The sequence below is a fragment of the Argentina silus genome, assembly GCF_951799395.1.
Source record: "Argentina silus genome assembly, chromosome: 22".
Classification (NCBI taxonomy): Eukaryota; Metazoa; Chordata; class Actinopteri; order Argentiniformes; family Argentinidae; genus Argentina; species Argentina silus.
The window spans coordinates 5,819,532-5,829,640 of record NC_139676.1 but is presented as its reverse complement, the minus strand read 5'-3'; the positions used below and the strand labels follow the sequence as shown (position 1 = coordinate 5,829,640).

At 43.9% G+C, this 10,109-nt stretch overlaps 1 protein-coding gene across 1 annotated transcript; it reads right to left on the bottom strand.

Moving 5' to 3' along the window:
- Positions 1 to 6,478: 6,478 nt before the first annotated feature.
- Positions 6,479 to 8,172, bottom strand: LOC310822045 (natterin-4-like; the record flags this gene model as incomplete). Its single annotated transcript, XM_083694334.1, has 2 exons — positions 6,479 to 7,518; positions 8,097 to 8,172. The coding sequence occupies 2 exons, from the start codon at positions 8,170 to 8,172 to the stop codon at positions 6,479 to 6,481; spliced, it is 1,116 nt and encodes a 371-aa protein (XP_083550460.1).
- Positions 8,173 to 10,109: the final 1,937 nt, after the last annotated feature.

Genomic DNA, 10,109 nt, shown 5'->3' with positions numbered 1-10,109 from the left:
TTAGTGAATGTTAAGTGGGATGCTTGGGACGGCCAGACTCTGACGCCACCCCATTGAAGTTGAGATTTAAAACAGCTAGGGTAATGGTTAGGTTAAGGTTAGGGTTAGGATTACAGTAAGGGTTTAGGGTTAGGGTTTAGAGTAGGGTCGTCCCAAGGATCCCATTTAGTATCTACCCTTGCTTCTTATGATCCAGGAAAAAGCAAAGAGTTACTGAGAGAGAGAGTGTGTGTGTGTATGTGTGCGCTCGTGTGTCTGTGTGTGTGTGTGTGTGTGTGTGTGTGTGTGTGTCTGTCTGTCTGTGTGTCTGTCTGTCTGTCTGTCTGTCTGTCTGTCTGTGTGTGTGTGTGTGTGTGTGTGTGTGTGTGTGTGTGTGTATGTGTGCGCTCGTGTGTCTGTGTGTGTGTGTGTGTGTGTGTGTGTGTGTGTCTGTCTGTCTGTGTGTCTGTCTGTCTGTCTGTCTGTCTGTCTGTGTGTGTGTGTGTGTGTGTGTGTGTGTGTGTGTGTGTGTGTGTGTGTGTGTGTGTACATAAGCCAGCTGCCGCACGGGCTCCTTCACTCCACACATTGTCCTCTCTCTCCGATGTGGAGGCATGTTTGGAAGTGGAAAAACATCTCACCCAGATCGGAGTGTTCTGACCCCTATTCTGACATACTCACGTATCCAGAGACAGCCTGTAGCTGAACATCCCAACACAGCTGGGGGGAGAGACAGAGAGAGAGAGAGAGGGAAAGAAAGAGAGAGAGAGAGACAGCGCAAGAGAGAGAAAGCGAGAGAGAAAAAGAGAGAAAGAGAAAGCGTGAAAGAGAGAGAGACCGACCGAGAGAGAGGGAGGGAGGGTGGGAGAGAAAGAGAGAGAAGCGCAAGAAAGAGAAAGCGAGAGAGAAAAAGAGAGAGATAAAGAGAAAGTGTGTGAGAGAGAGAAAGAGAAAAAGAGAGAGAATAATGTTTTTTCCTCTTTTCCTTAGAGATTCCATGGCGGATTATCTAAACCTGGGGTTATGTGGTGGTTATTGGGTTAGAAAATCCATGTTTGGGCCAAGTTGGATCCCTAAGGACTCTGGGGACAAGACGCAGACACCAATCTGGGCTCTCTGGACACACTGGCACTCATGGAGCGTTCTAGAAAAAGTTAGAAATGATCCATAGAGCAGTGAAGGCTGGTGGAGGTAGAAATCGGAGGACGGGCTCATTGTAATGCATGGAACGGAATGAGGAATTGTATCAAATTGATACCATGCATTGGAATGAGTCAATCCTCCGATTTCTACCTCCACCAGCCTCCATTGCCGTAGAGTGTCCATGAACTACTTCTCGGACGCCATCTGTTGTTGTAGTTAAACGTCAAACGTTTAACAGACAAGAATAGAGGTTGTTATACGCAAACTTTGTGGTTTTATTCTGCTGAGAAGCAGTCATACAACACAGTAAGTCTCAAGAGAGGAGGAGGAAGGATCCTTGCTATCAAACTTAACATGCTTTCATGAATTATGTCACATATAAGTGTGTGTTGTGTTGTGTTGTGTTGTGTTGTGTTCTAATCTGTTCTGTTCTGTTCTGTTCTGTTCTGTTCTCATCTGTTCTGTTCTGTTCTCATCTGTTCTGTTCTGTTCTGTGGGAAACAGATTGGTTTGGGAGAGTTAGACCTAGTAGACTCTATTATATAACCATCCGGAGGACAGGGACCAGATTGATTAAGGTTGACAGGAGGTCGCAGGGATTGAAGTCAAATATCGTCGATGTCTGCAGAGCACAGACAAAACACATATCAGGGGAGGCTGGTGGAGGTAGAAATCGGAGGACCGGCTCATTGTAATGCATGGAACGGAATAAGGAATGGTATGAAACCCACATGTTTGATACCACATGTGTTTGATACCATTATTCATTCAATTTTTTTTATACCATTCCTTATTCCATTCCATGCATTACAATGAGCCGGTCCTCCAATTTCTACCTCCACCAGCCTCCGCTTCTGTGAAATTGATTGGAGAAAGAACTGTTTTGAAGCTACGTATTTTGATGGTAGAAGGGTGATTGTGTTTTGACCACAACAATCCTCTTTTGTATCTGTTGGATAGCTACCTGGAAAGCTCCCAAACGAATAACGCTGAAGAGCGACTGTGACCAATCACACGATTGTTCTACACAAGACTGTGTCAGGAGTCCAATCTCCATATCCCATCTCGCTGTGTGATGTCATTCAGCCAAACATGCAGCCTTGACAATGGGTGGAACAACATCCTCTCAATGTTTTCATTTTTCAAGACAAAGAAAATGAAAGTCAAACACACAGATTAGCCAAAACAACCAATTGCTCAGAGAGACAGTCAGGCTTTTCTTTCTACCCCGCAATTGCTTTTAAAGTAGTCTTTTAAGAAAAGCAATCAAAGACACAAGCTTTTCTTTAGTTTGTTATCTGAAAAAGTCATTTTAGAATAGTAGAATTATTCAATGGAGAGATAGCTATCATTACCCACCTGACATACCCTGTAAGGCCTTATAAAAGTGTACAAATGACCAGGACCCCTTTTTATTTACACCAAATAGAGTGCTCATTGAAATATTATTCTGGGATCCTTGGGACAACCCTTACCTGAACCCTAACATTAACCTTAACCCATACCCTTACCTAACCTTAAACGTTAACCCTTACCCTAACCTTAACCCTTACAGTACTTTAACCGTTTGAAATCTCAACTTCAATGGGGTGACGTCAGAGTCGGTCCATCCCAAGCATCCCACTTAACATTTACCCTGAACAAACGGGTGATGATGATCATGATGATGATGATTCATTCCAAGACGGAGAACATCTCAACCCCTTTGTTCTGCTGTTGTGGTTCTGTCCTGAGACAGAGAGTTAATTGGTCTATAGAATAACTGAGTCTAATAGACTGTGTCCCTCAGAGCTTGGTGTACAATACGATGTCTCTGGTCACACAGGACCTTTTCATCCTCAATAGACCTCCATTCATTGGATACAAAGAGCTGGTACTTTAATAGGTCTCTCTAATGAACCAGCAGAGCATCATCTTACTAACTGGGTTCAATTAGTGCTTGTTCCTTGGCAAGGACAGAGAGGTTCATTAATAACAGAGCAGGGGTCCGTTTCTCAAAAGCGTTCTCCCGACAACTCAGCCGTTAACCAGCTTCATGGCATGCAGGACCCCAGTGCTCACACCCTCAAAACTGTTGTCCATGCTTTGGTCAATCAATTGATCCTTTGCTGCATTTACACGGGCCAGGGCACTGTCGTTCTTCAAACTGACACCCTCGAAGGTCTTTGGGTCTGCCAATGCTCTCTTTGGCATGGGTTCGCTACATAACATAGTATAGAATGAGGTGTATACTGTACAAATTCTTAGTTTGTTTTAATTTTTCAGGGAAACAACATCAATGGTATGAATGATTAACCCCAAACATTTGTACCTGGATCTGTATTGGTTTATCATAGCCTGGGTGGAGGTCAGGCAACTGTGGACCTCAACCACTGTCGCTGTAGTCTTCTGCGTTGTGACAGACAGGTTTCTAAGGTGAGTCAGGGTGTCAGGTATAAAGCAGCTGAATTCACCACAGCTCCATCCCTCGCTGTTTTGTGGAACCCACGGGCCTTACTCTGCTGAACAGCATTGACTCCCTCAGCATTTGGCGATTGTTTTTTTACTGGAAACACAAATACACATAATATACACTCTATTTCCTCAATGATTGAATTTATCTTCTCTGTAATTGTTATATCTTAGGCTTAGACCTTAATCTACTATAACTGTACCTGCTCTAGGTGCTGTACAATCCCTTTGTACCCGGAACTGGTGAGAGGCTCGCAGGAGATGAGACACCCACCTTGTGCTTCCTATTCTGGTTGGCATCAGTGGTTTCTGTTACGGTCAGAGTTTGAGAACCCAAGCGCAGGACACAGAGACAGACACGTATAGAAAAGGAACCAGGTTTTAATGAAGGAATAGGGGGGAATGGAATGGCAGGGTAGAATGACAAGCAGTGCCGGGTGGCAGGGCAAGCAGGCAGGGGTGGCAGGGCATGCAGGCAGGGGTGGCAGGGCATGCAGGCAGGGGTGGCAGGGCATGCAGGCAGGGGTGACAGGGTAGGCAGGAGGGCAGGGAGAGCACGGTTAGTCAAATACTAGAAACAGAAAAGCTCTGAGAAACAGGGTAGGCAGGAGGGCAGAGAGAGCGCGGTTAGTCAAATACTAGAAACAGAAAAGCTCTGAGAAATAAACGCTACTAAGCGGCCGAGAACGAGACTGGCGTGTCAGGACAAAGAGTGGACGGGAAGCCGGGCTTTAAATGCTGCATGGTGATGAGATGATGAACCGCAGGTGCGTAGACAGAGCAGGTGGAGTGGATGACAAGAACTGGATAGCTGGAGCCTGGGGCCATGCCCACACACACACACACACACACACACACACACACACACACACACACACACACACAGAGACAGACAGGGGAGAAAGAGAGAGACTGGCACAGACTAGGTAGAAGTGGAGGGCGTGACAGTTTCAGACCTTCACACTTTGAAGCTCGCCTTCAAGTTTGCCCGGTTTAAGGGGCTTTTGTGGTAGAAGGCTCGGAGACCTGCCAAAAGGTCATCCATTCTCCTCAGCAAGGCGCTGGTCTTGGTGGCATCTTTGAATGCCTGCTCCAGGCAGTGGTCCATGCAGTGAATGCCTATTATGTAGGACTTCTCTCCTCGCAGCTTGCTAAGCACTCCTCTCTTGGCCCCTGACATCACAGCTGCCCCATCAGCTCTAGAAGCAGCCAGCTTTGCTTCCCATGTTCCCTGCTCGTCTTCACCTCCACCGACAGTCATGAGAGAGCAGATGGCTTCTGTAATGTGCTCTGCGTCGGCCTTCTCAACCGCTTTGATGCCCACAAACATGCATTCCCCTTCCTCCATCACTGCACTGACTGTGGACCCATTTGATATGAGTGCCAGGTATTTGGTGGAGGTATTATTTATTTATTTTATTACTAGTGTGTGTGTGTGTGTGTGTGTGCCAGCAACTCTAAGTGACAACACGTACCACAGCAACGTGTTTAAACCAAAACAGTTACGCTCGGCTCACATCCAATCAGAGGACAAACATTGAGTCGTTCATTTGAGTTGTATTGCATTGTATTGGCAACCACAAAAAAAAGTTGTATTCGCGAACGCAAATTTGGCTGCCCGCCAAAGTGGCTGGTTAGATTGACAGATTTACCCATCACTGGTCTCACTGTTCCCTGTTATAAGAAATGTAACATAAAAAGAATACTAATGTTTTAAGGTCACTGGTATTCATTTGATTCCACTATCCATATTCTCTCTGCTCAGATGTGTCACGTGTGCCTGTGTGAACCTGGAAACACCTCCTCCTCCTCACCACTCCTCCACTCACATAAACATAACAGTGATTTCTGATCTAGGAAATGTGGTTTTAACTGTGTGTTTTAATCTAGGCTACATCCAGCTCATGAACGCATTATCAGTGCTGAGGCACTTACTGCACACAATGCAACTTTAAAGACGTGGTCGTCTTTAGGAAAAGCTCAACACAGATGTCTGGCTGTGGGAGGAACTATCAACATTGCATGTCAGTCTACTGGGGAATAGCTAAAGGGCCTTTCAGTCTGTTGAAACCACGTTGTAGTGTGTGTATAAAGCTTCCTTCTAAATATTCGTAAACATAAACACTCTTAAACTAAAGCCCACTCATCCCACCCACCTAAGCCTTGCAGCCCCATATCATTTTAAAGCTCATTTTTACAGATATGTCAACTAAACTTTGTTGAGATCAGTGCCTTTTTCTCAAGGCTGTTGAATAACTCACGTCACAGTGATATTTTGGGAATAACATTACAACAAATTCTTTATTCATATGAAACAAACTATACAAAATATAAGAATAAAGAAAATAAGCAATCATTTAAGTTCAGTTCTGTATACTGTATGTATATCAATCTTTCTTTGTATTGTTATGGCAACCCATTCTTGGACACTATCTCTGTGATCACATGCACAGAGACGGGAGAAAGATATCAGAAACACCTCAAACTGGTATCTACGAATGATCATGAAAATCAACAGTGTATACAGCACAGTGATTGATGACAGCATTACACACAGAACATAAGAACATTTGATTTACGTATAAAATAAAAAATAATTTAAATAATATAATCTCAAATTATATATATATATATATACATTTGATGTAACTTCGTGATTACCTGGTACTCAAGTGTATGTGGTATAGCCAACTTCGTTGTCTTGTCAAACATAAAACAAAAAACTAGTTTGGCATGACATCAACTACAGTTGGCTTTACAGCACAAACAGATCTTGGAGGCCAGGCTGGCCATGTGATACATCAAGACACTATAAAAATGACAAAAACGTCACACGTTATTGATAGACACAATAATCCCAGCACGGCTTGCTGATAGCGTGGACAGCCAATCAGCTGCCTTCTGTCTAGAGGGAGGCGGGTGGATCACAGGGCCGTGCGTTTGGGATTGGCTCACACCGTTCCACCACTGCCTCAATCTCCCCCACCTGGACCCCTCGGTAGATTCCCGTCACCGTGGCCGTGTGCACCCTACCGTTAGGGTAGGTCTTGGCGACACGCGCGGTGAACGGAAGGTCGAACGAATACTTCTTCCCCGTCATTTTGACCACGCAGTCGTGGTTGGGCGGGACCGGAAGCTCCACGCTGAGAGAGTGGGAGATGGTCTCTGTCACCGCGTTGCCTTTGGTGTAGGTTTTCTCAGTGGTGACCTCGAGCCCCACGGAAACACTGACGGAGATGATCGGTATCCCCACGGTTAAAGAGGAGCTCGTGGATAGGGTGTTGGAGGAGGAGACGCTGCTCTCCCAGCTGCTCTGCCTCTCGGTGCTCTTCTCCATATTGACCGTCTGAGTTACGGCCTGGCAGTTGTTGTTGGTGACTCGGTTCTGAATCAGTACCGTCGGCGGTTGGGAGAGCGAGGCTATATGGTCGACATGGTACTCTACGTTGAAGATTCTCTGCGTGAATCTGTCCTTGCTCAGTGTCAGCACATCGTAGTCACTTCTGTATTTGTACTGTTTGCCACCCCAGGGGAGATAGAATGTACCCTTCGAGACACTTCCTAAACCGTACCTGTTTCTACCTACGTAGACGTGTGGGTTGGAGAAGGATGTGACGGAGTTTGCTGGAATGTACCCACTAAATGCCCTCCACTGCAGAACCTCATAGTTGTGCTGGTTCACCAACAAATCAAACTGGGCATGTCGCTCCTCCACACCACAGGGATTGTAGCAGTAGGACCCTTTAGAAGGAGAGTAATAACCTGGGGACCAGTAGCAGCCCCTTGAAGGGACGCAGATGTAGTCGGTGCGCTTGGTTTCTTGGTTAAAGATCTTCACGGCACCGCTTGGCAAGGTTCCAGACCACCTGACCCATTTCAGGTGCACGTTGGGTTCGAAGGTGGGCCGCACAGAGCTCCTCTGCCCCGGGGTGTCAGGCTGCCCCCCTGTGGAGGAGAGAGAGATTGCAGTCCATAGATTAAAACCCTATGAGCCCTAAAACATATCCCCACTGCTGTAGCACAAATGACTGTGTTGTATTCTAGAGCAAATTAACCATCAAGTATCATATTATTTCATCCAGAATGTGTTACATACCATACTATCACAGAAACATATTGGAAAAAACACTTTTAACAAAAGGATATATGATTGATTTTTTAGGCAAACTTAGTTTGTTCTCCACTGCAGCAAGGTATGAATTGACTCTGTATGGACACTGTATGATTTCTTTTCTCTAAAAGTAACTTTATATGGATTTTCCAACGATTTCCCAAAGCGTTCTAAATAAAAGCATATAAGACACTTGGATATAAAAAAAAAATGATTGACGCTACAAGAGATTCAATGCCTTTATGACAACATGAGGGGAGTCATGTAGTCAACTAGTGTGGGACTCTCTATGAGCTGGGAAGGCATCCGCCAAGTAAATGTTTTGAAGAAAGTTGACTACGTGACGCTCCTCATATAATCACAGTTCATTTAGGGCAGTGTGCTGACTTCATGGACTTCACACATCACTCACCCTCCACCATTCTGACAACAGTCTCAGTGATGCTGTGTGTGAGCTGCTTGTTTGAGAGTTCTGGAAGGTCCTCCATTCCCAGGGTGCATTGCAGCAGAAAGGCACAGACTACCAATAGTGTTAGTCTCATCTGAAGACCAAAGAAGAATCCAAACTCAATTACCGGCAGACAATTCACACAGCGAAATAGCTCTAACATCAAGAAGTCATGCCGTACTGAAAAAATGATTAGTCAGAATAAAACAATATTGCAATGTTTAAACACAGTCTAGACCAGCACTCTTACCTTTGCGAATGAAGAGTATTTTCTCTTGTTCCTCAACCTCTCTTGTGTGTCTGAGTTTGGTTTGTCTCTCTGTAGAAACTCCTCTGTTTTATAGTCATTTTGAGGTCATATCTGAGTTGATTATTTAGTTAATTATTTGTTGGATAGAAAACAAACTCACGTGAGTGTTGTTTACAACTAGTGTTCCCAGAGAACACGTGTCTGTTATTAACTGTGTTTTTCTTTTCTTTTCTTTTTTTTACTGACCTGTTTTACTGTTGTACTATCAACATGTTTGATCACCTACTCAGGTGGGTAGGAACTCTATCAGTGTATCAGTATCTGGCATGCTTCCATACACACATTTCCCCCTTGGAATGCCAAGAGTAATCCAGTGTTGAATCTAACTTTGAATAACAAGGATTTGTGAATCCTATTACAGTTTTTCTACATTTCTTGAAACAGTATTCAACTGTTTCAACAGTTAACACGTTTTCCCGAACAGTTAACACGTTTTCCAAAACACCACATTTCTTTTGCAAACAACAAAAGTTAACCAAAGGTTGCTAGTTTGCATTTTGATATCCATATTCTCTCTTCTCAGATGTTCCACCTCCCCATCATGGCCTATGTGACTTACATACACACATTTCCTACTTGGAATGCTAATAATAATCCAGTTTTTAATCCCTCTAATAATGTGTATGGTAGTACTGTTCCTGCTACATAATATAGGAATGCTCATTATAAACATACATCAAATTCATCGATAACCAAAACCTACATTTTAAAAACACATAACCTAGATCGAAAAATATCCATTCAGTGTTTATGTGTGTAGATTAGCATTCAACTGCATGGTGTGCCTGGGTCTCCCAGTTCACAGTCACACAGTCACATAGGCCATGATGGGAAAACATCTGAGAAGAGAGAATATGGATATGAAAATGCAAACCAGCAACCTTTGGTTAACTTTTGTTTGCAAAAGAAATGTGGTATTTTGGAAAATGCGTTAACTGTTTGGGGGAACGTGTTAACTGTTTTGAGTTTAATACTGTTTCAAGCAATGTGCCCGAGCAGTTGAGAACAACTGTAACACAATAAACGGTTTACTTCCTTATTATTCAAAGTTAGATTAGACAAAACTGGATTACTCTTGGCATTCCAAGATAGAGTTCCAACTCACCTGAGGAGGTGATCAAACATGTTGATAGGACTGAGTGCAACAACAAGATGTATCCAAAGTTCAAGCTAGCTTTCATGGGAAGTTGGAAATCAGATTTTATGAGCAGTGAAAAACAATAGGAAAACACATCCGTAACAGACTCACGTGTGTTCTCTGGAAACACACTACTTTGAAATGCTTTCGGGCTCATTGGGTTAAAGTGTGAAATCTTTGTCATCATTATAGTGTCTTGATCTATCACATGGCTAACCAGGCCCCCCAACATCTGTTTGTGCTGTATAGCCAACTGTAGTCAACTGTAGCCAACTGTAGTCAACTGTAGTCAACTATAGCCAACTGTAGTCAACTATAGTCAACTGTAGTCAACTGTAGCCAACTGTAGTCAACTGTAGCCAACTGTAGTCAACTGTAGCCAACTATAGCCAACTGTAGTCAACTATAGTCAACTGTAGCCAACTGTAGTCAACTGTAGCCAACTGTAGTCAACTGTAGCCAACTGTAGTCAACTGTATCCAACTGTAGTCATGCCAAACAGGTTTTTATTTTATGTTTGACAAGATCT